A 26,799-nucleotide genomic window follows, 5' to 3' on the forward strand; every position below is an offset into this window, starting at 1 on the left:
TAAAACAATGGTAAAACCCAACCTAGCACATAGGCGAAATTCTTGTGGTTTTAGTGCACAGATGTGACTGGAAAATACTAGGTTCTTCACTTCAGTCTCTCAGAGTGAGCTAACACACTATAAATAGTCAGCTATATATAAACGTTTCAAATGTGCTTTTTCAAACTCTACCAGTCAGGTAAATTTACCAACCACGAAACTACAGCAAGTTTATAATAATTTAGCCCAAGCTTATCCAGGTAGAAGTGCACATTTCGAAGGGATAACAAGTGCTTGTTCTGTTCAGTAAGTATTTATCCTCACATTTCTATTATTTAATTCATTCATTAGTAGCCTTATTTCTACGTACTTCCCTTTGGATCCCCAAGGGCCTGTCTACCCCACCTCCAATTATTCCTTCATTTCCTGACCAATTTTACTCTCCCAAATAAATTGATTAAACACATTAGTACCTTAAGAGCAAATCCTATTAAACTTATTCACACAAGTCCCCTTTAGCTCTGCAAGTCTATGAAAAGCTCAGAATCTGGCCCAATACAATCCTGGAAAAGCAAGAATCACTACATGAGCCTGTTTAAAAAAAAAAAAAATAGATGAAATATAACAGAGACAACTCTCCACACGCATCAGTGATTGAGTTTCTGTGCGTGCAAAGCCAGAAGGCGGCTTAGGTCATGCATGTAATGCCAGCCTAAAAAAATAACGTCGTAGTCCGATAACTGAAGATAAACGTGACAACGGTGCAAGACAGCTCGGGAACTTTTCCCGGCTTCGGCCAGGGAGCTCGGACGGGGTTACCCCTCTGCAGGGGTGCTCAGGGACAGGGCGCACAAGCAGCCCCGCCCTCGCCGGGGAAGGGGAACCCGCTCCCCTCAGTTTAAGGGCGGCAGCGCTGAAGCACGGGCAAAAAGCGACTCCGGAGAGGGACCGTTAAGGCAGATCCCCCCCGCGGCAGCCGCGACTCCCGCTACCGCCCGAGGGGCTGCGCCGTTCCCCCGGGCCCTCTCCCTCCCCTCTGGTTCCCCAAGAGGGGAGGCGCGACGCCGGCCTTTCTCCGCGGAGAAGCCGAGGAGAGGCCCCACCACCCGCCAGGCCAATATCCCGGGCCCGCGGCGGCTCCCGAACCTCGGGCCCGGAGAGCGCCGAGCCCAGGCCCGGCCTCGCTCCGCTCCGCCCCGCCGCCGGCCCGTTCCGGGTCCGCAGCCTATCAGCCTCGGCCACAACACCGGACTCCGCCAACCGGGGCCGCTCCCGCAGCCGCCGTTCGCCTCCCTCCCCTCCCCCGCCGAGCAGGTGCCGGCGGAGCCTCTCCGGCCCCCGGCGGGGCGAGGGGCAGCCCCGCCACGGGGCCGTGGGCCGCCGCCCGGCCCGATACACATCGCCGGGACGAACGAGGAGGGAAGAGCCCCGAGGCCCGCCGCCCAGCCCAGGCCGATGCTCCCCCGCGGCGGGACTGGGCAGGGCTGTGGGGAGCCGGTAGCTCACCAGAAGGAGGAGGAGGCAGCCAGGGTCAGGCAGGAGCGGGAAGATGGCGGGTCTCATGGTAGATCGGGCGCCCGGGAGGGGGGGGGAGAAACGCGGCTCCCGCTCTCCGCGGCGGCTCCTCACTTCCCCCGTCGCCAGGAAACACCCGGGCAAGTTCCACCGCGGGGCCCCGCGCTCCCCGCCTCCGCCGCTCACTTCCGGGTTCCCGCGTTGCGCGGGGCACGCCGGGAACGGTAGTTCCGGCCCTCTCCCGCCGCCCGGGGAGGGGAGGCGGTGCAGAGGCGATCCCAGAATGCACCGGGGCTGCCCCCCCCCCCCCCCCACCTCCCGCCGGTGAGGGGCGGGGCTTGGCGGCGGTGGGATGAGGCGGCGGGTGGGGTCGCGGTGAGTTACGGGGCGCAGTTGAGGAGAGGCGGGAGGGAGGCGGCGGGCACCGCCCGGGCGAGGCGGGGTTAACCCTTTCCGCCCTTTAGGGGGTGCCCTGTGGCACCGCAGCCCCTTTCCGCTCCTTGAGCGGACGCTGAGGCTCGTTGTCCCGGGGGTCCGCGGTCCCGCTGTCCCGGGGGGGGGAGTTCTCTCGGCAGCGCCTCAGCGGTGGCGGGAAGCGCGCGGCAGCTCGGTCGCTGGGGCGAGGCGGCTCCCTCAGGAGCCCGGGCTCGGGTGGGCAGCCCCGGGGCGCCCGCGGAAAGTTGTCCGCGTTTTGTTTGGCGTCGCTGAGTCCTTCAGTCACTGGGAGGGGGGGGGGGGGAAGCGGTTTTGGGCGTAGGGGTGGGGTGTTCGGGGGCGTCGGGGTCGGCGTTTCCTCGGAGCGGGGGAAGGCAACTTTGTGTCCGCAAGGAGGGGGAAGGCAGCGCTGTGTGAGGGGGCAGAGCGGCTGGCGGGAGGGCTGGGAGGTTTCGGCTTGATAATTAGGGTTAAAGTGGAACGTCATCGTCCTCGGCGCTTCTACAGATTTGTGCTTTTTGTCACTTCCTGAGCTTTAGATACTGAAAAGGAAGATCAGCTAAAATGCAGTGCTTCATCCTCTTCCAGAAAAACTTTGGCCCTTACAAAGCGTATATATATATATATGCTTTGAGACCTTGCAGAGGTGTCTCAGAAAGATCATGGAAAGCTGTACTTTGTGTTCTTCCCGTTCCCAGTGTGTACACAAGTGTAAGGAGTGAAACGGGGCATAACGGCACTGAAAAGAAAATCCTTTACATCAGCTTTTTGCAAGTCAAGCCCAGTTTGGCTTCAAAGAAAGCCTGACAGGCTCAGGCTTTATGTGTGACCCTGCAAAAACTATTTGTCCCGTCAGTTTCATGAGCTGAAAACAACAACATATATGTATAAAAATCATGCCTTCTTTTAAAATCTGAAGTTAGAACTTAACTTGTATCAGTTTTGCTATGTCCACCTTAAGGACCTCTGCTCCTCAGTCTGTAGAATGAACATCTTGTTATTCATATTTGAAAAATACTTTGGTATTTTTTCATAGCGGCTTATTCTTCCATTGGAAACTATGAGTAAGATTCGATAGCGTGATCTTGTTTAAATTTTAACAACCTCGTGTTTTGCTGAATAGAAAACCGATGTAATTCGGATTATCTGTGTAATGCAGAGTAGATTTGTTGTAGTTTGGTATGAAATTTCACATACCCTGAAGAGCTCTTGGTGTCCATATGACTGTCCCTTCATTTCAGGTGACTCAACAAGACTAATCTATTTTTACGTGTTAGCTTAAAGAAGAAAAAGTGAATTATTTAGTTGATTGCACTAATACCATGCATATTACAGATAATCCGATTTTGTAATTTTTATAAGCAGATCTTGTAGTTATTTCTTGATTTGTATTGTTGTTTTTCGTCCCTTACAAATAAATGCCTCATTTTTTGGTTAACAAGGATCTTTATCAAACAAGTCTTCCAGGTACCAGTTCATCCATTTGTCAAATACATGAGAGAAGGATCTGAGGAAAGTTACATATTTTCCTTTTATAGTTCCTCTTAATATTTCAGAATTTTTCTGATGCAGAATTAGCTCTTTCAATGGAGCTGTGATACTGTGCTGAGAATTGCTGTGGAGACAGTTGGTTGCTTCTCTCACCTGTGTGACACTTGATGCAGATATGGCTCTTGTTTTCATCTGGTGATTATGAACATCTTTCATTACTAATTCTCTTCTGTGTGCAGTCAGTTTTATGTAATGGTTGATGTGATTGGGATGCTTCTGGTACTTTACTAAGTTCTTCATTATTTGCTGAATTTTATGCTGCTGCCCCTGGACGTTTTGTATTATAGTTTATGTGTTTGTGGAAGGGTAAAATGTAAAGAAAATGAAGAAAAAGGTCTCACTGATAACTTTGAGGAATAAAACTGGTATCTCATAATTCCACCAAGTGTGAAATACCGATGGTGCATGTAAGCCCACTTAATATTGTAGGAAGTCCTGATGTACTCCCTGTATCCAGAGGGAGCTTTTGAGGAAGAGATGGAGGCAAGTTAAAGACAATCTGTAGTCTTTATGCCGAGTGCAGGTTAAACTGTGTAGCCCGTGATCCTTCTCTGCAGCCTTTTCCCTTCTCTTTCTTTCCTCTTGTTCGGAGGGCAGTTGAGTGTTGTAGTTTCCTTCATGAGGCAGGCAGATTTATACAGCCGACCGAGGAGAAAAAAAGTATTGGTTAAGTAGGGGGAGGCACCGCAACTACTTGTAACAGACACTCGGTTTCGTGCTGTCGCTTTTGGTTTCTTCAGATTTGCCTGAATCAGAAATGCCTCATCTGCTTTTATCCACTGTGATGTGGAGAAGATAACAGAAAGCATAAACCATACTGCTGGGTTGGGAGGAGAAGTTTAGTTTGGAATGAAACCGATCCATTACGTGTCCTGAAAAGCCAAGAGATGTTTTGTTGGAGGAGCAGAGGATACTTGCGAAGCAGAGAATGGTGCAGGTATTCTGAACCTTGTGGATATTCTTTATCCTCCTCAAAAGAAAACAACGATTGTAGTGTAGCTAGCACTGGGAATGTTTGAAGGGCTGTTGCACTAAAACAAAACAATTGTATTTTATGAAAAGTGTGTTTGGGTTTGTTTGGGCTTGCATAAGCTCTGTCCACACTATGTTAGCATGTACACATCTGCACTTTCTTTGACTTTCTTAAGCACCAAATTGGGCTTTTCCTTAACTTGTTGTGGTGCATTATGGCACCGTTACCTGTCTTGCATGGCTGTAAAAGTGGAAATGTTGTTAACCTCCTGTCACGTTAGACGCTTTGAACTCCTTTCTGTTCTCTGCTCCTAGAAGTCAAAAAAGCCATGAATCCATTAGTGACCTGCTTCTGATTATGGGAAGGGTCACGTGCTTGTGTGGTAAAACAAGCGTGTTTGATGGCTTTTGTGAAACGTAGAAGTTCAGCAAACTCAGTGAGGATGGAAGCATTCATGACTTCCAAGAGATATTGAACGTCATCATCGTTGTGTTATGCTGAGGTTCGTGGAAGAAGAGGAAAGCAGTAGGGTAGAATCACGTTGTTCCAGAGGTTTCAGATGACAGAAATGGCTCCAGAACTATTAATGAGAAAAAACACTTTCATCAGCTTGTGTGAGGAGCTCGTCCTCGTGCTTCTTCACCAGCGTTCTCAACGGAGTGCACCAGTGCTGGGGCAGAAGCAAGTGACTGTTGCGCTCTAACGGCTGGTCACTTCAGAGAGGTACAAATGCCACACGTGCTTGGCGTTGCCAAGTTAGTTGTTGGGTACATGACTAGGGGGATTTCTGAAACAATTTTGTAGAGGTTCCTGAAACAAAAGTGGGCTTTGGGGAAATTGCTTGCTTTATTAAATTGTAGCGAGCCATTGTGTGTTTTCATAACACATGTTCTCTAAGGAGTGGTAAAGTCCGGTGATACTGTACTTACTCTTGGTTCTGAAGTGACCAACAGATGGCAGAGGGAGATCCGTGAACGCAAGCAAGGACACGTTGCACTAGGGAGGGGTTCTGGTATATGCACTCAAGGAAACTGGGGTCTCGGGCCTAGTTCCTAGACTAGGTTCTAGACCTAGACTCGGTTCTAGTCACACCTTTACTTGTTTCTGCGGGGAAGAGAGGTTGGAAGGTGAGGTGTTACATTTCTTAGGACATGGTGAACCGACTTTCACAGCTCAGGAAAGGAGTGTTCCGTGACATGGTTAGCGGTTGTAAGAAGCAGCACAGCGTGCCTTGGCTGTCTGAGGGCACGATGGAGAAGCAGAAATCAGGTGCTCGTGTGTTAAAAGCTTTTTCTGCAGTTATGGTTGGCAATACCCGAGTTACACCTGTGTGTTTTCACATAGGGTGGGTGCAGTATATTGACGTGTGGTTGAGCAGGTTTGTGCTATCACACGATTCTGTCTTTGTGCTTGTTCAGGTGTGAACTGATACCGTCATTGTGCAGATGGTCTTTGAGTAACTGGTTAGATTGGCTATGGAGCTTCTTGTGTTAATTTTCTTATCAGCTCTTCAAGGAATTTTGGAGCTTGTAAAGAAGAGTCTGCAATATGTTCGAGCATTAAGTTGTATCTGATTTTTTTTTTCAGGTAAAGGCCTTTTACTTCATGCTTAATATCTGCTGTAGAAATTTTCACTTCGTCTTACATAAGTGAATGGTTTTCTGGTGTTTTAATAACATTTCCCCCAATGTTGATATGTATGCATCTGCAGTTATCTTCATAACAACAGTTGCTGTATAGCAATATATGAAATTTATAGAACAGATAAACCAAAGATGGTTGAGAAAAACAATTGAAGCAAAATAGCTTCCTCTTGCTGTTTTCTAAGTGTTCTACGATGTAAATATGGGACAGGACAAAAGGAGTGTATTTAAATTAACATGGAACAGAAGATGAGGTGAAAAATTCCCACAATTCCGTAGACAGCCTCAGTGATACCTCCTTGTATTTTTCCAGTGTCTACAATTATGGTTTGCTTACCTCAGTTTGTTTTCCTTTCCAATGTGAGGTGTGGTAACAGTTGAAAGTAGAAGTTCAAGCGTTTGATACTTTTGGAGAAAAATCAACAAGTTTTCCAGTGTGGAGGCCCTTCTTCATTTCCAGAACAGTATGTGGACCTGAGCCTGGTCGTTATGGGGATCTTGAGGCAGTGGTAGCTCAGTGAAGGTAGCACTTCTGGTTCAGAAGAGGCTAGGAAGGCGACTGTAGTGCTAGGTGTCATTTAGGAAAGAAAGAAAGAAAGAAGAGAATGCCATTATACCACTGCATAAATCCATGTTTTGCCCACAACTTGAATAACTAGTGGAGTTTTCTTTCCATCTCAGAAGGGTTAGAACAGGACTGTGAAAAGGCCCCAAAAAAGGGACAATTAAAATGGTTATGCGTACAGAAAGGCTGCTGCCTGGGTGCCAGCTAGGTAAGCTATGACTCTTTCAGCTAGAGGAATATGATCAGGGAGGATATGTTAAAAATCTGTAGAATAATTACTGATGAGTGAGAATTGTTTATTTACTGTCCCTTCCAGTACAAGCGTTAAGGGTCTTCAGATGGCAAGAGCCAGGACAAGGCAGAGGAAAGCAAGCATTTGTCCATACAGGGTTTGACTGTGGCTGTTGTGGATGCTGGAAATTTGCATAGTCTTAAGAGGAGACTGGACACGTTTATAGCAGGGAAATTAGTTGGAAAAGAATAGCAGGATTTGGAGAGTACTAAATACACAGAAACCAAGTCGACTTCAGGAAGTGATTGAAGTAGAAATAATTGTAGGTTGGGAGAGTATTTGGAAGAGGGGGACAAAATCTTATTTAAATATATAATTAATGGGTTTTTATATATATATATACCTATTTCTTTGTTCTTTGGGATCTACCATTGGCCAGTTTGAGACAGGCTTTAGAGCCAGACTTCTGATCTAATCCATTACGCGCACCCGCACACATGCGCGCACCCGCACACATGCGCGCACCCGCACACATGCGCGCACCCGCACACGTTTTCCCACTTCTGCTCAGGTTTGAAGAACCCTTACGATCTAGAAAGCTGATCTGATTATTTCAGTTATGCCGGTTGGTCGGATAAAAAGACACAACTTCAACTTACAAACCTTGTCCTGCATCTGTCGGTAGACCGTCATGGTAAAACGCCTCCAGGTACCAAGTACTGGGGGAATAGATCGAGTTGGTGCTTGACAACAAACTTTGTTGCATTGAAGCATGCGTGGCAAGACTCTGAAGAACAGTCTGTTGGATTTGTGGATAAACACTATCCTGTTTGCAGACTCTAGCAAAGCTTATTGACTGAAATTTCTGTTGAAGGCAACAAAACTATTATATATATGTATGTTTATATCTCCTTAATGTAGGCTTTTTCTGGTTGAAATTTGGCTAGAGGTAGATTTAATCCACAAAATAAGAAATGTGTTTTTCCTGTTTTTAACAAAACAGTTTATTCTCTTCAGCATTGTTTGAGTCATTTTAATGTATATAATATTTTAATATATATAATGACTTAAAATTAATTCTATTTTATTCTTTTTTTTCTAGAACTGAATTCCTACAGAACATGGTGGTGGTGCAGGTCTGACCTATGGTAATACCTTGGAAGAGTATGAATATTTCAGCAAACTGCCTCCTCAGTGGTTCCTCGTTAGCGTCTGAAGTGCATGCTGCCGCTGTTAATGGAGATAAGAGTACCCTCCAGAAGCTAATAGCAGGTAAATGTTTTCATTGTAGATGCATTTGGGTTAGTTCAGAACTGAAGCTTTTTGGTTTTGACTTATCGCTCTGCTCTTTAAGATACATATAATTAAGAAATGAAAATATATTTCTAGAATAAATGTAGTCCTGAGAATGTCTGGGTTTTCTTACATTTTATTACCTGTTGCCTTTGATTGGTGCTTCTGTGTGAAGTAAAATAGGAAGTTGGTAAGTGATGCAGTGAGAAGAGTTATCCAGGGCTCCTGTTGCAGGGAATTTGAAATTCTGGAGAAGTGCTTTGGGCTGAAATATTTTGGCTGCGAATCCTTATTTTTGTAATTCCTTGTGTGGGAAATTTGCTAAACTTGCTTTTACAGATCATTTAGTATAGTTGATGAGTCTTGTCACTGTGTAGTGTTTGGGGACAAAATGAGCGAGCCCTATTCGTCGCTTTGATTCTGATACGCTGACAATATTTCCTGAGACAAATTAAAGGTGAGAAGATCGTATTGAAGCTGAAGTAAAAAAAAAAAAAAAAAAACATTAAAAAATCACATCCATTAAAAAGCCCAGGATTTTGCCTTCCCTCTCTGCCCAAGAACTGTATGGCATCCCAGGTCAGTAGTTTTCAAAAGCAGTGTATATTCTGTGTTCCAAACCCAATCTTACATACGTTTGAAAGGCTGTCATATGGTAGGTAAAGACTTTGATTTTCAGAGTTTCTGATGAAATGCAATTCCAACTGATACTGTGGAAGTTTTATTTGCTCAGTCTTTTTTGAAAATCTCGTTCCTGGAGCTTGGTAAGGGTGATGGACTGTGAAATAATAAGAAACTTAGACTGCGTTTGTGCCTTTGTCTGTGAGTTTTAATGGGTGTAAAGGATTTAAGGGTAATCACATTAAAAGCAGCAGCCAAGTTTCTTTATATATCTTCTGCTGACCTGTGTTGAAGACAAGATAGTAAGCTGTGTGGATCTGTTGTCTATAGAAAGCAGTAAATGGTTCTTCTTTACAAGGTGTATCTGATTCTCTCAAAAGACAATTAGAAATGATTTGACTTGAAGAGGAGAGAAAATTTGGCTTTATGGAAGCTCCACAGGTTGAAACAAATATTTTTGGTTGGGCATTCATCTTTATTTTGTCATATGATGGCTCAAAAGTATACAGTCTGTATTTAATGCTGTCTGTTCACTCTTTAGTAGAACATTTTACAAACAATGGATAAGCAGTCGATAAGGAAATGCAACTAAAAAGCAGCTTTAAATACCTGGATTTTTTAAAAACCCTTCTGCTTCTACGTGGAGTTGGGGTGGGGGGAAAAGTCTGAGCTTTCAAATCCTGGCTAGCAATCAGAAGCAACTACAAAGAGTTTTTGTAAACTTCAGTGTGTTTTTATTAATCTCACAGACAAAAGATGTATTTTGAAAACGCAAAGGAACAAGTACTTCTGTGTTGCTGGTACACCTTGTCAAATACAGCACAAACCAGCCAGTAGAACCAGATAAGGAAATCACTCTTCTTTCAATGGTGATCGTGCAGCAACAAAATAAAAATGCCGTGTGTCATTTTTACATGGGCAAGAAAACTGCCTAATCCTTGCAGCCTTTGCTGTAATAGCAAAATTTGGATTTTCTGCTTTGTTGTATTTCAACAGGATGTGACACAGACCTTACTTTTGCCAGGACAGGACCAAAAAAAAAAAAAAAAGGCATTGCCTAGCAGCAGAAGAATGCATCAGAGTCATATTTTTAGCTGTTTACCAGGCCCTGTTGACAGGATAACTTGATGCCAAAGTAAATGGAGCAATTGGCGTTATTCGCTGAGCTCCGTGGCTGCAGCATCTGGTCCAGGACGCGACTCCAGCGTTACGTGCGCTGCGTTGCTTAACGCCGATCTCCTGACGCAGCCAGGCTTTGGCTCTGGGGTAGGTAGCTGGGGGTGCATGTGGTAACATGAAGTCCAACTGTCTCCTCCTTTTAGCGAGGGCTTTTTACCCCTAAATTTGTTATTACTCTCCTCTTTGAGTTTTAGGAGTGGCGTAGAGGCTGGGTAAGCACTCTCTCATAGCAGCCCCTCTGACCTGTTTGGTGATTATATAGAGAAAGTGGGTTTGGGAACAAAGTGTCCCTTTATGTTAACCACTGCTGATGCCTAATTACAGGACTTTTTAACAGCCTGTGGGTTAAATACCATAAAGTACAGTACATGCCAAGCGTTTGTTGTATCCCCAGTGCTCTAACAGAAGTGTGCTGATTGTTTGCATTGCACGGATTGCCTCATTGTTTTAAAATTGTATGATCTCAGGCTTTGGGGAATACTGACAGTATTTGCTTTTCTGTGTTTTATACAACGCTGAACATGTCTTTAATTAACGGTTCTTCAGTGTTAAAACCCATCTGTACGATTTTAATCCTAGGCAAAAAGGGAGCAGAAGTTAATTTTGTGTTTGGGGGATCATTTTGCATTTAATGGGTTTATGTAGAGTTTTGGGAAGATGCATCTACTTGTTCTAATTGTTTATAAGAACACAATGACGTGTATAATAGTCATGATACTGAAGTGTCTGTTCAGTCCAGCTCCTCATTCGAAAACCCTTATCGTCTATTTCTTGCATACAAATGCTTCTGAATCTCTGATATGTTTCATTGTAAATGTTAAACTATGAATTCTGGGTTGCAAATACACAGTTACGTGGTTTTGATTGATTCTCCTCTCTGCTTCTCTCTTCCATGTTCTGCATTGTGGGAGGCTGAATAAAATTCAAATCAGATATTACAAAAGGCAGGATTCTTGCAATTCCGGGAGGTGGTCTGTCTTTTAGTAATTAAGAATAATTCACATTCTCCTCCTGTCCTTTCTACCCTTCTGGTTTGAAAAACGTGTAGAAATGTTAGTGTGATGTGACTGCTTGCATGGACTCTGAGGAAGTGATGAGGTATGAATAAGAGAGGTAAATTTTGGAATTGGCCCACTTGATTCTGTGGTGGTTGTGACCTCCGTTGTTGACAAGCTTATGGAGTGCATAATCTGGTGGGGCGAGGACGTTGATCCTGAAAGGGGAGGGATCAGACTGACTTCTTTTCTTAGGCAGGTGTGTGTAAGAGAATTTAATTCTGCTACTGCACATTTTAGATACACCAATATGTGGATGTTTCCAAGGCTACCTGTGCTTTCTGGATTGCACAAAATAACCGTTAACTGCGGCTGTGAAGCCCACAAGGCGGCGTGGGTAGTGAATTTCATCATCTTCGTGATGGTGGTATAGTAGCTCCTAGTCCTTGTCCTGTCTTTTAGCCCCAGGGCAGACACACCCTTTTAGGGAAATGCCCACAGGGTTTTATCTGTTCTAAGGGCCTTACAGAGTCTTGTAAGCAAGCACAATAATGACAAGAAGAAACGTGCTGCTAGCTGAAGGTAGTTTCTTTACCTTAAAAATCAGTGCAGCAGCTTCAGGCAAATTACTGGCATCAAGTTTTGAGGGTCTTGCTCATTTTTCACTCAGATGATGCAGTCATGGACAATCTTTGTCATCACTGACATCCCGCTTTGGGAGCTGTAAATGAAAGTAGATGTCCATTGCTCTACTTAGTTGGGTTGTGCTTGAGCTTTAGGCCATTTTTGCTCGTCTTGACCTTACCCATTTCTTTCTTTTAGTCTCTATATTCTTCCTATCCTCTAACGTTATATAACAGAAAGGGAACTTGGAATGTGAAGGGGAAGGACCAGTTTTGCACCCTGCTGATTTAAGAACGAGTGTTGTGTGAGCATAAACCGTGTGTATGTGTTTTACTGAGAAATGCTTGTTTATGTATTTCTTTCTAAAAATACATGTGATTGTGCCAGTCCCATCAGCTTCAACAAACCTAAGAGCCTGTTGAGGCCACCTTAGCACTGCACAGTGAAATATGGTTTAGTGATGTCTAAATTACCAGGCTGAACTAATACTGGAAGAGCACTTGATTGCACTTCGCTAATGAGAGAAACTGACTTGTTGGCTGGGAGCAGTGACATGTTAAATTGAGCTTTGGACCTCAGTGCCTGCCTGTTGCTGCACGGGGCTGCATGGTTGTTCCTGACTAGCTTTGGTGTTTCTGTACTGGGCTCTATGGACTGGAAAAGGCATTTATTGTTAGCTAAATATTGAGATGCAAGACATTGGCTTCACAAGATGTATGTATAACTTTTAAAATACTTTTTTCTACTAGTAGAGGAAAGAATTATCTTGAAACCACATCCAGTTTGCAATGAAATTTTAATAGTGTGAAATTAAAGTCTAGCAAGTGTTTTTATAAGTTAGGAAAAATAAAAAAATTTGGATTCCCCTGTTTAACTTATGTTACATTTTGAACTATTTCCTAATGGCCATGAAATGAGGTAAACAAGTGACATAGAGTTGTTTTTTTAATATATATATACTGCTTTTTAATGCCCTTCGTAAATATTACAGCTTGTCATTTTGAGCAGAAATAAAGAATTATTGTCTTCAGTAATGAAAATAAGATGAGACTTGAATGAATATTTAAAGGCAATACGTGAGCATTTTTCTCAAAGTGTTGATAAAAATTATAATTTTGAGAGTAACGAATATGTAAATAGCACTAGTAAAAATTACATTACTTATTTCTTCCCATCAAAGTGTAGTTACATATCACAGGACATAAATAGTATTCCAAAGAAGTTTCAACTTACACAGCTTTTAACTCCCCTTTAGAAACATTGCAAATCATTTTTTTTGAAGTCTTAAAAACTATTTTTAAAAATGCTACCACGAAGTTAAGCTTTTTTGATATGTTGTTTTGATGTGAAGAACAGTGAATAAGAGATATCCAATACTTTACCTTCTTCCATTCTAAGCAAAGTTGAGACCAGAATCTTAGCCAGCTTTTCTGCGAAGCCACACAGGAAAAAAATGACCTGTGTAAATTTACAAATGTAATTTTCCATTACTTGGTTTATTATTTGTTTTTTCTTCTGTATAAAAATGTACTTTGGTCGTTTATTTATTGAAAAAAATCCAAGACTTGGCTGTTGTGCTCATTATGAGAAGGTTTCTAAAGGAAGAAATGAGGAAAAGCTAGCAAGGGGATGTGCAGTTCCCAGGGGCTCATCTATAGAAGGTGGTATCGTAGCTATTCCGTATCTTCATTTATGCGATCATACAGCAGGAAAAGATAGCGTCCTATTCAAACTGGTTGAAGTTGCATAGAAACCCCAAACAAACATGCATTTTTCTACGTACTTGGAAGTCTAAAAAACCTAGAATGTCAGGTTTTAGATGAGGCTATTGATCATATGGTGAGAACGTAGAATTTGTGGGAGGGAAGGTGTGAATGCGGACAATGTTTTTTCTGTATGCTTTGTGTTCTGATGGATCCATGGAAGCCATGCAGGTGGAGGAGTGGTGATACGCATTTAAAAACCAAAGCGGAAAACAATGGATTCAAATGAGATTAATAAATGGCCACTTATATAAATCAAGCTTAAACACACAAAAATCCCAACGCTTATTGATTGCATTTACAGGTCTAAATAAGAAACTATAGTACCAACATTTTATGACTGTCCATCTGACCAGATGGTGATGTGTGACATGCTAAGGGAGGTCAGAATCTGAATTGACAGGAAATGCAATAGTAAGGAAGGTTAATTTCATATCTTTTGGGTAAATGGCTATTGAGGGTATGATCCTAAAACTAAATCTTTAGAAATCATTAATGGTCTGGCAGCAGAAATTTCAGTGAACACAGAACACACCCAGCTCTTGAGTTGCTCTTGACTGCTGTGTAGGGCCTGAATCAGTGTTACTAAGTGAGATTTTATGACTCTTCGCCAGAGCATACACGGATAAGCAACAGCAGCCAACTACAGTTGTGTTCTCTGAAAATGGTGAAGGTCACTAAAATGAAAACACTCGCTAGGAAGAATCTAAAGATGAGTCTAGAGAGTAAACTCCTTTCTTGCAGTGTGACACGAATGCAAAAGCGCTTAACAAAAGAAAAAGTCAAGGAAGGTCGAAGGGAAGCGAGCGTGGCTGAACAGCAGTGTGAGGGTGGATATGAAAAAGCAAGAAGGTGTTCTTCAAAAAGATATAACCTTTGAGGAAGGTAGATGCAGGTCAGTAAAAGACTTTTCTATTTTATTTTTTTTAAGGAATAATTTGCTAGAGGCATAAAACTAGTGGATTGTCAAGGTGAAGGGGCAGTCAGAGAAGGCAAGGCCATGGGTGAAGAACAAAAAGAATTTTTCTATATCTGCATTCACTGAAGAGTTCAGAAAGGTTCCTAAACTGTGTTTTACAGAGCAGGAAGAGTTTTCTCAATGCAAATCACCATTTCTGAGCAAGAGAAGGTGTTACAGAACGATTCGTGAGGACAACATGGTATTCATTCAACAGTTTTAAAAGAACTTGGAAATGGAGTGACCGAGCAAATGGTTGCTCTAACTGGCAGTATCCTGCTTAACAGTGATTTTGGTTGGTAGGGAACAAATTTTAATTCTTGATATTCACCTTGATTCACATTTAATCTGCTTGACTCTTCTGCTGGGTTAATCAGCAGAAATTAGAATTATGAATACAATTGTTGGATAAGTATAATATGCTGGGGGAGGGTGAAGATTGTGTTTGCGAAGAAGCATGCCTCTGCTGGAGTTCTCCTGAAGCATCAGCAGTCGTGCAAAGGAAGGTGTATTTAAAAATAAAAATTAACTTGCCTGTTAAAAATCCATGTTACTTGAGTAATTGTAGACAACGTGGCTACATGGGAGATACATGAAGAGTTGGGATGTGTAGGATAGTTGATACCTATGGATTTAGAGGTGCTAGTTTCTATGTGGTGACATAATAGAAATATGAAACTTTATAGGGAAGGGTGAGTACTGGTTTGGGGTTTTTTGGACTGCGAATAGAAATGCAATGTTTTGGTTTTTTTAATAGGACCTCAGACTTCTGATTTAGCTTAATTTGCTGCCTGACTAACCTTATCAAGTAAAGAAAGCTCAAGAAGTATTTTAGTAGTTTCCATATTGTAAGGGACTATGAGGTAAATAATGGTATTGGTGTAATATTGACGTGTTTATGCTTTTTAAATAAACATTGCTGTGAGTAAGCTTCAAAGCTTGTTTTAGTTACAGTGTTTACAGGTTTCAGAAGGACTATCTTTATGTGCTGTTGATATTTGTTAATCTTCGCAGCCCAGATCTGTATAAGTGAGTTAAAATTATTTATAACTATACTGCTGCAGAATGTCACTGGTGGTAGGTGTATTTGTGGAACTTACGTTTTCTGAACATACTTTTTTCTGTAGATATGTTTTGAAATGTCCTATAAATGTCAGTAAAAATAAGGTAAAAAGTAGTAACTTTGAGTTTATCTTATACTCCATTATTTTGGTCACCCCGTTCACTTATAATAAGGTACCCTTTTCATAAAAAAGTGCTGCTTTTAGTTAGATACCCATAGACTAAACTGGTTTATGTGATTTTTTTAAAAAAAAATTATTTTTTTTTTTTAAGGAAACTCTGAGCTGAAAGATAAAGAGGACCAGTTTGGAAGAACTCCTCTTATGTACTGTGTATTGGCTGACAGGCTGGACTGTGCAGAGACATTGCTGAAAGCTGGAGCCGATGTTAACAGAGCCGATCGTAGCCGAAGAACCGCTCTCCATCTTGCTGCACAAAAGGTAATTACAAGTGCTCAGCCATTGTATAAACTTGTGGCATTCATAAAAGGTATAAAGGAGATTTTCTTGTATTAAGTAAGCATGCTGTATCTTTAGAGACAAATAAAGCTGTGAGTTCGTTAAAAGCTTGGCCCATCCTAAACTAAATCTTTGGAGGGTTATTTTTTATTTTTTAGTGTTTTTACTGAGTGTATTTGTAGCTGTCTGCAGAGACAGTGTAATTTGTTGCTGTTTTAAGAACTTGTACTTTCTAGGAAAAATAGTCCTTGTCTATTTTGGGATAGCCAGTTCTGAGTAAGGACTAAATTTTGAACGCTCTGATACACCTTAGGATATTACCATTCGTTTCAGTGGCTATAAGGCCATACACTGTTAATTATTAATGCCATGTCTGAGAATTTCAAGAATATGGAATACCAAATAATTTCCAAGACCAGGAGGGAAATGCATTACTGTCTGTTTTTTCTTCTACAAATTCAGTCTCTAATATTGTCCAATTACATTGTCCCACTGAAGGAGTGCTAAAGGAAGTATTCAACAATAACATAAAAAGCAGTTTAAAGTGTAATTTCAGAGCTGTAATAAATTTTGAGTGTGTTTAGGGCTCAGGGAAGTTTCCACAGTTACAGAAGAATGAGCAAACTGCTGGTGGGAGGAGAAAGAAAAGAAGGGTTGACTAGCTAACCAAGATGCTTGAATTTATAAACTATGAAGAAGACTCCACAGAGAAGATTAAAACTCTCAAACTGAAAGGAACAGCTTTTTATTTACTATTTTACTTTTTATAGTATGTTTAAAACTGTAACTGCTCAAAAGTTAAAGTTGATTTGGCTACGTGAGCTGTGTCTTTTGGTACCAGTTTGAGTGCCTACCTCGATTTTCGTAGCAAGCCATTGATACTTACACTATCTTGTCACCTGTTCATAATCATTCACGTTGTTCAGATGGTCTATGTACTTTTTAATATATTCTGCAAATTGGTTTTGTTTTAGTTAGGTGTACGTAAAGGTAGCTGTAGTATGGGCATAGTATTTAGTAAGGAACAACTGAATGGAGAACCATTTGGAAAGATTATAATAGGGTGACATTCTTCAGTTACACTTGCATGGGAGTCCAGAGGGACTGTATGGTCTGTGTAACTGCATCCCTTATTGGGAATTAAGTGTTCATTTAATATAAATTAAAAAATTCCTTAGTTAAAAATGTTATTAAAAACTAGTGTGAATGAATTATTGAAATGTGTACGGTAATGCCCTCCATTACTTGACTGCCATAGTAATTAGTTACAGTAGGTTATAGCTGAGTTGAAACAGGTGAATTTGTTTGGTTACATACCACAACACCCTGATGAAATATTTCGGTCATCATCATAACGTTGTCACCAGTGTACCAGGGTTAACTTCATATTTCTAAGTGACCAGCTTATTGTGAATGTTGTTGTTTCAAAGGTAGGTGTTTCGTAAACCATAATGTCACAGAATCACAGAATGTCAGGGGTTGGAAGGGACCTCGAAGGATCATCCAGTCCAACCTCTCTGCCAGAGCAGGACCACCCAGAGCAGGTCCCACGGGAACGTGTCCAGGTGGGTTTTGAATGCCTCCAGAGAAGGAGACTCCACCACCTCTCTGGGCCGCCTGTTCCAGGGCTCTGTCACCCTCACAGTGAAGAAGTTTTTCCTTATGTTCATGTGGAACCTCCTGTGCTCCAGCTTGCGCCCGTTGCCCCTTGTCCTGTCATTGGCCATCACCGAGAAGAGCCCGGCTCCATCCTCCTGACACTCACCCTTCACATATTTATAAACATGAATGAAGTCACCCCTCAGCTTCTTCTTCTCCAAGCTCAAGAAACCCAGCTCCCTCAGCCTTTCATCAGAAGGGAGATGTTCCACCCCCTTCACCACCTTTGTGGCTCTGTGCCGGACCCTTCCCAGCAATTCCCCATCCTTCTTGACCTGAGGGGCCCAGACCTGGACACACTATTCCAGGTGGGGTCTGACCAGGGCAGAGCAGAGGGGGAGGAGAACCTCTCTCGACCTACTGACCACAGCCCTTCTAATCCACCCCAGGATGCCATTGGCCTTCTTGGCCACGAGGGCACATTGCTGCCTCATGGTCACCCTGCTGCCCACCAGGACCCCCAGGTCCCTTTCCCCTACGCTACTCTCCAGCAGCTCAGTAGTCCCCAACCTGTACTGGGACATGGGCCTGTTCTTCCCCAGATGCAAGACTCTGCCCTTGCCCTTGTTGTAGTTCATTCAATGTCTTCTGCCCAGCTCTCCAGCCTGTCCAGGTCTCGCTGAATGGCAGCACAGCCTTCTGGGGTATCAGAGACTGAAAAAATTGCTGTAAAATACTGTACTTGCCTGGTGTTCATACAGGATTTAGATTTTATGACCTGACAGGCACATGAACACGTCAATCATATTAAAAACTTGATTTTAAAAATTAGATTTTCCTCAGGTTTTAAAACATATTTTAGCATATTAAAACAATATAAATTCTTGTTTCAATCTTTGTGAGTGTTCATATTGTGGATATTTGTTTTGCAGCTATTCCAGGCAAGAGCTCTTTTGCCTTGGCATAACATCCATTAACTGCATGTGCTCTGCATTGCCTTTATGTCTTGCTGCAATCATGACAGGGCAGTTTGTACCTTGTGATGCTTGGAACATCTTAGAAGTGTCTTCAGGTGACAGTGCAGCTGAAAAAGAAGGAGGTGCCATCTTTACCTCATGCTGTTTTAGCAGAAGACTTTTTGCAGTCACCTACTTATTGTGCGATGTGTTGGGTAGATGTGATTCACCCTGTAGCCGTGTGAGTGCTTGTGCCATCATAGTGCTGGGGTTCTCAACAAAGGGTCCTTGTAATCTCTCCATCTCAGACGGCTTTAATGACGTTCTGGACTATTTGCAAGCAGCAAGAGTTAGGATATTCCCTTAGTTATTGGTCCACTTAGCAGCTCTTCTTTGATAGCAGATTAAGCGTAGGTGTTCTCACACTTTTCCTTGCAGAAAGTTCCTGAAGTTCAGAAGGTAGGGTCAGAAATTTCAGCTGTTAATGTGCCTTGAAACATCAATGCTTTTTGAGAACAACTGTGGTTATACATTGATATGATAACCTTTGAGTGGTTGCTTAATGATAGTAATTATGTTCTTACTATAAGTCTTTCATTTGGTGATAGACATCCTTTATATGGCAGCTTTTAAGCTTTACACATCTGTTGGTCTAAAAAAGATTCATAGCATGAATAAGGAGCGAGAAAGTTAAGCTCTTCGCTTAAATACATCTTTTTTTCTTGATGGAAAATATTCAAAATACACTGCAATGCCATGTGAGATGATAGGATGAGAATAATCTGATGTAACTGTAGAAATTCACATTGCAGAAATCTACATCTGAGCTAGTCATCTAGATCACTTAAAGTTAATGCACTTTAGGGTGCAGTTCATTCACCTTAAAGTATGGACGAGTACCTTAGGACATATGACTCGCTCAGTCAACCTTTTAGGCGTCTGACTGATGTAGGTTTTGATGTTGTCAGTGTCTAAATTGTGACAAATGAATTGCACCCAAGGCGCACATTTTGTAGCAAGTTGTCTTTTTCAAATCTTCATTGACATGATCTTTTGTAGTATCTGTCTTCATTAGCTTTATGATCATAGAATCACAGACTGGTTTGGGCTGGAAGGGACCTTAAAGACCATCTAGTCCAACCCCCTGCCCTGGGCAGGGACACCTCCCACCAGACCAGGTTGCTCCCAGCCCCATCCAGCCTGGCCTTGAGCACTGCCAGGGAGGGGGCAGCCACAGCTTCTCTGGGCAGCCTGTGCCAGGGCCTCACCACCCTCACAGGGAAGAATTTCTTCCTAATATCTCATCTAAATCTCCCCTCTTTCAGTTCAAAACCGTTACCCCTTGTCCCATCACTGCCCTCCCTGATCCAGAGTCCCTCCCCACCTCTCCTGCAGCCCCCTGTCAGCACTGAAGGCCGCTGTAAGGTCTCCCCGGAGCCTTCTCTTCTCCAGGCTTAACACCCCCAACTCTCTCAGCCTGTCCTCACAGGGGAGCTGCTCCAGCCCCATGAGCATCTTCGTGACCTTCCTCTAGATCCGCTTGAACAGGTCCATGTGTGTCTTGTGCTGGTGCCCCCAGAGCTGGACGCAGCCCTGCAGGGGGGTCTCACCAGAGCGGAGCAGAGGGGCAGAATCCCCTCTGTCGACCTGCTGCCCACGCTGCTCTGGATGCAGCCCAGGAGGCCATTGGCTTTCTGGGCTGTGAGTGCACGTTGTTGGGTCGTGTCCAGTTTTTCACCCACCGACTCCCCAAGTCCTCCTCCCCAGGGCTGCTCTCCATCCACTCATCACCCAGCCTGTATCTGTGCTTGGGATTGCCCTGACCCGGGGGCAGGACCTTGCACTTGGCTTTGCTGAACTCCATGAAGTTGGCCTGGGCCCACCTCTGCAGCCTGTCCAGGTCCTTCTAGATGGCCCTGCTTGCCTCCAGCGTGTCAACCGCACCACACAGCTTGGTGTTGTCACAAACTTGCTGAGGGTGCACTTGATCCTGCTGTCCACGTTGCTGACAAAGATGTTAAACGGCACCATTCCCCATACTGACCCTTGAGGAGCACCACTCGTCACTGTTCTCTAGTCAGACTTCAAGCAGTTGACCATGACTCGTTGAGTGCGACCATCCAGCCAATTCCTGATCCACTGAGAAGTCCATCCATCAAATCCATGTCTCTCCAGTTTAGAGACCTGGATGTTGTGTGGGACAGTGTTGAACACTTGGCACAAGCCCAGGTAATGACATTGGTTGCTCTTCCCTTATCCACCATCGCTGTAACCCCGTCGTAGAAGGTGGCTAAATTTGTCAGGCAGGATTTTCCCTTAGTGAAGCCACGTTGGCTGTCACCAGTCACCTCCTTATTTTCCATGTGCCCTAGCAGAGTTTCCAGGAGGATCCACTCCATGATCTTGCCAGGCACAGAGTTGAGATTGACTGGCCTGTAGTTCTCCGGGTCTTCCTTTTTTCCCTTTTTGAAAATGGGAGTTATGTTTTCTCTTTTCCAGTTGGTGGGAACTTCACCGGACTGCCATGACTTTTCAAATATGGTTGATAGTGGCTTAGCCACTTCAACCACCAGTGGATGATGGAGATGTTTCAGTCTTTGTAGGCAGAAGGTCATGTAAATGAAGTTACTTGGGTTTTCTTCTTGGGTTTTCTTCTCTTCCACTACAAAGGTAGAATGTTTTGCTCTCTCTTGCTAAATGGACAGGTCTCCCAAGCAATTTTGAAAGGATGCACACCCTGTAAAAAAAAAAAAAATAAAAAAATGGAGAGGTCAAGTCATTAACTTCAGAAAACCCAACCCCACCAGAAAATGATGCAGCTTATTGCAGGAGTACCTCATGAAGATTGCCATAGGCGTTTCAGAGGACAGTTGTGACTTCATGAACATGGATGTAATTTACTGGGAGCTGAAACAGTGGCTGATTGCAACAGAAGGCAAGTCATTAACATAATTTGCCAGTGATTTCACACTGAGGAGTTGTATTACTGTGTGAGTACAGATCATTTAAGCTGGTAGAACTTAGATTATTGTGAAATAAACATACTGTGGAGACAGATACGAGTACTGGGATTGCAGTTTAACTACTGGCATTCATTTTCACTTGTAAGCATTCTGGTAGCGATTTGCTTCTAGTCTTAAATTGCAACTTACTCAAACACCCACATGTGATGCTTCTGAATGGAAATGTTTCTACATACCGAAATTACCTGTATATGATTTTTTCATTTATCTTTCATTAAGTAATTCCAGTTTAATAAGGAAAAAACTAAGCCTACTTTTTTCAGAATTTCTCAGAGAGGATGCTCACTTATTAGCAGTCTGTTTACTCTGGGGGAGTAGCAATCTCTATAAATACCCCAAGCACAGCCTTTTGTGTTAACAGGGATAGAAGAAAAAGTTCAGTAGTTTTGTTGTTGGATGCTAATAATATGCACTTAAAATAATCTATCAGGATGCTTAACTGTCAAGAGGATATTAATTTTGGCTTCAGGAAGATTAATACCACCCCAGTGGGAAAATGTGGCTTTCATTATCCAGAAGCATTAAATATTCTGTAGCTTCTTTTAATTCTTTGCTGACACAATTATTGATAGATAAGCTTGCATCTAGGATGCAGTTTGGAATTCTGTGTAAAGTAGGAGGGTATATTTTAATAATCTTCATTTTTAATTTTTCTTAAGCTAGAAAAAATGGTGGTTCTTGTATACTCACCAGTAACCGTATGGGTAAAAAGTAAGAAAAACCAGCCTGAGGCAAGCATAAGACATGGCAGAAAATTAGAAACAGAAGGTAGTCTTTAGTTCACTTATTTCATGAAAGCTTCTTCCCAAGTCTTATCTAACGAGTACAGTCAAGGTAGTCCAAGAGCCCAAAAACCAGAATGTTATTTCCTCTTTCTTATCCAAGTAAAAGATGTTTGTATTAAAAGCTCTGGAGTGAAACTTGCCTGGGAGCAAGCTTATACATTTTTCCTCACTACCTTTTTCAAGGTGTATTTCCTGGAGCTGTAGTCTCAGCAATCACAGAGCGATGGGGGTGGGAAAGGACCTCTGGAGATCATCCAGTCCAACCCCCCTGCTAAAGCAGGGTCACCTACAGCAGGTCACACAGGATCACATCCAGGGATATCCATGGATATATATTTTGAATATCCCCAGAGAAGGAGACTCTGCAGCCTCCCTGGGCAGCCTGTTCCAGGGCTCTGCCACCCTCAGGGTAAAGAAGTTTTTCCTCATGTTGAGGCAGAACTCCCTGTGCTCCAGTTTGTGCCCATTGCCCCTTGTCCTGTTGCTGGGCTCCACTGAGCCTGGCCCCATCCTCTTGACACCCCCCCTTTAGATGTTGTTAAGTGTTGGTGAGGTCTCTTCTCCAGGCTAAAGACCCCCAGGTCTCTGAGCCTCTCATCGTAGGAGAGATGCCCCAGCCCCCTCATCATCTTCATAGCCCTCTGCTGGACTCTCTCCAGTAGTTCCCTGTTCTTCTTGAACTGGGTGGCTCAGAACCGGACGCAGCACTCCAGATGTGGCTTCAGGGCAGAGTAGAGGGAGAGGAGAACCTCCCTGGACCTGCTGGCCACACTCTTCTTAATGCACCCCAGGAGACCATTGGCCTTCTTGGTCAAAGGGCACATGGCTGGCTCATGGTCCAGTTGTTGTCTACCACAACTCCCAGGTCCCTCTCCGCAGAGCTGCTCTCCAGCAGGTCAACCCCCAGCCTGTACTGGTGCGTGGGGTTATTCCTCCCCGGGTGCAGGACCCTACACTTGCCCTTGTTGAACCTCATTGGGTTCCTCTCCACCCAGCTCTCCAGCCTGTCCAGATCTCACTGAATGGCAGCACTGGTGTCAGCCACTCCTCCCAGTTTAGTGTCATTCAGAAGGCATTATTTGAACTGCATAGAAGAGCACGTGCACTCCTAACTTTCTTTCCCGATCTGTATCAGTAAAATAAATAATCACAATGCCTTTCAGAGACGGTAGTGGTCAGTTCATGTTTCCGTTTTCCCTAGGCTGTTACGTTTGTGATGTTTCCCCTCAAGTGAGAGCTCATCATGAGTAACGTTAATTCTGTGCGTGTAGGTGCATGAAGTGTGAATGAACTTTGCATTCATTCTGTCACACTTTCATGTGAACATACAATTTGACTAAATGTGAAAAATCTGAACAAACCAAGGTGTGAGACAGCAATGGTGGCTGGCCAGCCAGAAGAGGTGATTTGTTACATGCAGGACTATAGTTTCCTCTGTGTTTAATTAAGCCACAGACAATAGCACCACAAATGTTTTCTTTACTTTCCTGAACAAAGGGTTCTCTCTAGGGAATGCAGCTGAAGGTGCTCAAGGGCAGAAGGCACAGTTCCTCGCATGTGGTTTGTATGTGTTGTGCTACAGATAAGCTGATGTAGCTGCCAAAGGGGGTGGTCCTGCCCACAGCCTTCCCCTGACCCCTTTTCACCACTGCAGAGCTGCTCACCGTTCAGTGAGTCGACAGAAAATGAACTCTACAAAATAATGATTCGTTTTCTGCCTGTTTAGCACAAGTCCTCATGCTCCCAAATGCTTTTCACCATTGGTTGTGCTGATACGACCGTTCATCTGTGCTGTAAGCCCTATTGAAATGGTTAAACATACCTACAGGAAAAGCCTACAAATAAAGAACTCACATTATTACAGAGCTCTGATTTACAATACAGTCCCCCAGAAAGTTGTGCTGGCACCACTGAGGAAGAATATTAAAGCAGCCAGGGACTTTGCGGGGCTGGAACTTCCTAAATGAACTCTGACATCATGAAAAATATTCTTAAAACCTTAGGTAAGTATATAGCAGCACTTCATTTGAGTTGAGGGAGGACAAGGGAACACTTTGGAAGTTTTTTTGTGTGTGTGATAAATAGTAGCTGTGTCTTCCTTTCAGGATCTTGTATGTGTCTCTAATTCTGCTTCAGGCTGTTCTTTAGATGTCATTAATACTTCCATTTGTCTCTGCATTAACCTGACTTGGTTTAGTGATCAGTGAGAAAAATACTAAAGTATGAAAAGGTGATCTTGAAATCAGAGCATTGGTCTCCTCTTATGAAACTCAGCATCCCAGTGTAGCTCCAGAGCATCTTAAATTTCACTATTTCTCCACTGAAATGTTCTTGGAACGTGATCGTACACAAAAATAGTACAAGATAGAAGCATCTTGTGGAGATGAGTGCTAGGTAAGCTCCTTTGCTTGTACCTAGAGAGAGAAATGATCGGTCTGAAAAGGCTCTGGGAAGTCAAGCGACACCACATATTACGAGAATGATCTTGTATGTTCTTCAACTGAAGAAATTCTGTGTTTTGATTCGTTAATGCATCACAGATGTGAAGGAGAGGGAAGGCTTTCCAAGTCAGTTATAGTAAACATTCTAGAGCAGCATCATTGAAACAGAAAGCTTGACAACATGGTATGGAGAGCTGGATTTGGGCACTACTTTGCAAGACCAATATGTGTTTCTCATATTTTCAGGCAGTGCATTTTCAGCTTACACACTTTGTCACGTCTCATAACAAGACAAGAATGTGCACGTTGTCAGTTGCTCATTAAGTGTTAAGTCGCTGTAGTAATTTGGTATCCAGCAATCATCTATCTCTACTGTCAAACTGTGAGTTAAAATCCAGGCAGTTCTTTTGTCTGCAGAAGATAAAACTGTGGAAATACTGTTCTGCAGTTCTCAGGTTTCAGTTGCACAGCAGATACTAAGGCATCTGAATCCGATTTCTTACTGGTTTTATGTTCATATGAAGTCGCATTTTAAGACAAGGTTATGCAAAAATTTACATGCCAAAGAAGTTATTTTGAGTTCAAGATCAGAATTTTAGAGTAGCTACAGATCAGACTCTGTCTCTATACAGACTGCACTGATAAATATGGTATGAATGTCTATGGGCTATTATTTTACTAACTGTTGGCTACTACACTTACTCTCATAAAACATGTGTGAAAATACTGCTTGCAGTTTGTGGTTACCTCCCTGAATATACCTGCTTTCCAGCAGTCATTTTGAGCATCAAAGGAGTTGCAGGATGGCTAAACAAAAAGCAGGGTCTGTTACTGTCTTCGGGTAAGATTGGATTGTGAAGGAGAACAAATAAATCTGGCCGAGGTGCTAAAATGCATTATATTAGAAATACCTGACAGGTTTGCTCTATAGCCTGCTGTAGATAAAATGCTTCCATCCACTTCCACTCATAATAGCAAAATACTCTTTTTTTTTTTTTTTTTTTTTTCCCCATTTGGAATAGTAAAAGCAAAAGGATGGGGGAGGCTTAAAGAGGTGGTTTGCAGCAGGGGCACTTGTGGCCTATTCAGACAAATCCTAGAGTGTATTTGCGTGGAAAGGGAGGGACCAAGTGCAGTGCCTTCTCTTTCACACCGAAGTGCTGATCTCCAGTTGCCGGGGGCCGTTGATGACTGGCCGCTGTCGTTGTCCCATCCATGTTTTGAAGGGTTTTGTTTTCACTGTGAGGGTTCCAAACCTAAGTTAAAAGTAGAACAAAGAATATAAGGTTTTTGTGAAGATGAGTGGGTTAGCTCTTGCTGTGTGTAAAGGATGTTCAGGTGTGATTATCAGGGAGGCACATCTCCTGGAACACAACTTGAAAAACTTAACAGTCTATCATTTCAGATTCTCATCTGTAACTGTGGGAAGGATTCACGCTTCTCAAGAATAGTGATCATAAGCCGAATATAAATAAGTCTTGCAGAAGAAAACTCAGGAATAATAGCGGGGGAGACAACTTACTGGTTAAATAAGTCTAATACTTATACAAAGACATGTACAGATTTTGCTGATATGGTTAGAAATGAGGAAGAATAGTGATTTTTCTTCACTACTTGGCATCATCTGGTCCTCTAACATTGGGGTTTTAGCCATCATAGTTAAAGATTTAAACCCCCAAAAAAAGAGAGGAAAAACTCTTAAAATAAAAAAAAAGCCCAAATGAGAATACTTTTGATGAACTAGGTAAAACCAAATTGAGAGAATAATATGTATTTCTTTCCTCTGTGAACAAAATATGTGTTAAAAAGAATGAGAATCTGCTAAATAAGAACAGACATAGCAATGAATGTAGCCTAGGATAGGTGGGAGGTTTATAATATAAACAGTAAGGGAATTTTTGATGCTGGAAAACTCGAACAGCTCTCGAGAAAGAATGCTGTGGACTCGCTGTCCCCAGCGTAGGCATAAATGTCTTTGTGTGAATAAGAGTTTGGAATGAGTTTCCTCGGTTCTCCCCGGTGTGGAGGGTGGGGCGGGATGTGACACCTCCTCTGGGCACGGGTGCTGCTGGGGAGCTCGGTGCCGGGAGTGCTGAACTCATCTCCTTTTGGGAAGGACAGACTGGCATTAAAAATGGAGTTTTGTCAG

At 43.0% G+C, this 26,799-nt stretch overlaps 2 protein-coding genes across 2 annotated transcripts in view; one reads left to right on the plus strand and one right to left on the minus strand.

Annotated features, from left to right (window-relative positions):
* Nucleotides 1-1,624, minus strand: part of ERP44 (endoplasmic reticulum protein 44) — a 54,644-nt gene extending 53,020 nt beyond the window's left edge. The window contains exon 1 of the mRNA XM_086469123.1: nucleotides 1,486-1,624. Coding sequence (XP_086325249.1) covers nucleotides 1,486-1,542 — 57 coding nt within the window. The 5' untranslated portion in view covers nucleotides 1,543-1,624. The remainder of the gene's footprint in view (nucleotides 1-1,485) is intronic.
* A 6,414-nt stretch (nucleotides 1,625-8,038) lies between these two features.
* Nucleotides 8,039-26,799, plus strand: part of INVS (inversin) — a 93,385-nt gene continuing 74,624 nt past the window's right edge. Inside the window, exons 1-2 of the mRNA XM_086469217.1 lie at nucleotides 8,039-8,165; nucleotides 15,662-15,828. Coding sequence (XP_086325343.1) covers nucleotides 8,039-8,165; nucleotides 15,662-15,828 — 294 coding nt within the window. The remainder of the gene's footprint in view (nucleotides 8,166-15,661; nucleotides 15,829-26,799) is intronic.

The sequence above is a fragment of the Leptosomus discolor genome, chromosome 8 (assembly GCF_034619465.1).
Source record: "Leptosomus discolor isolate bLepDis1 chromosome 8, bLepDis1.hap2, whole genome shotgun sequence".
NCBI classification, from domain to species: Eukaryota; Metazoa; Chordata; class Aves; order Leptosomiformes; family Leptosomidae; genus Leptosomus; species Leptosomus discolor.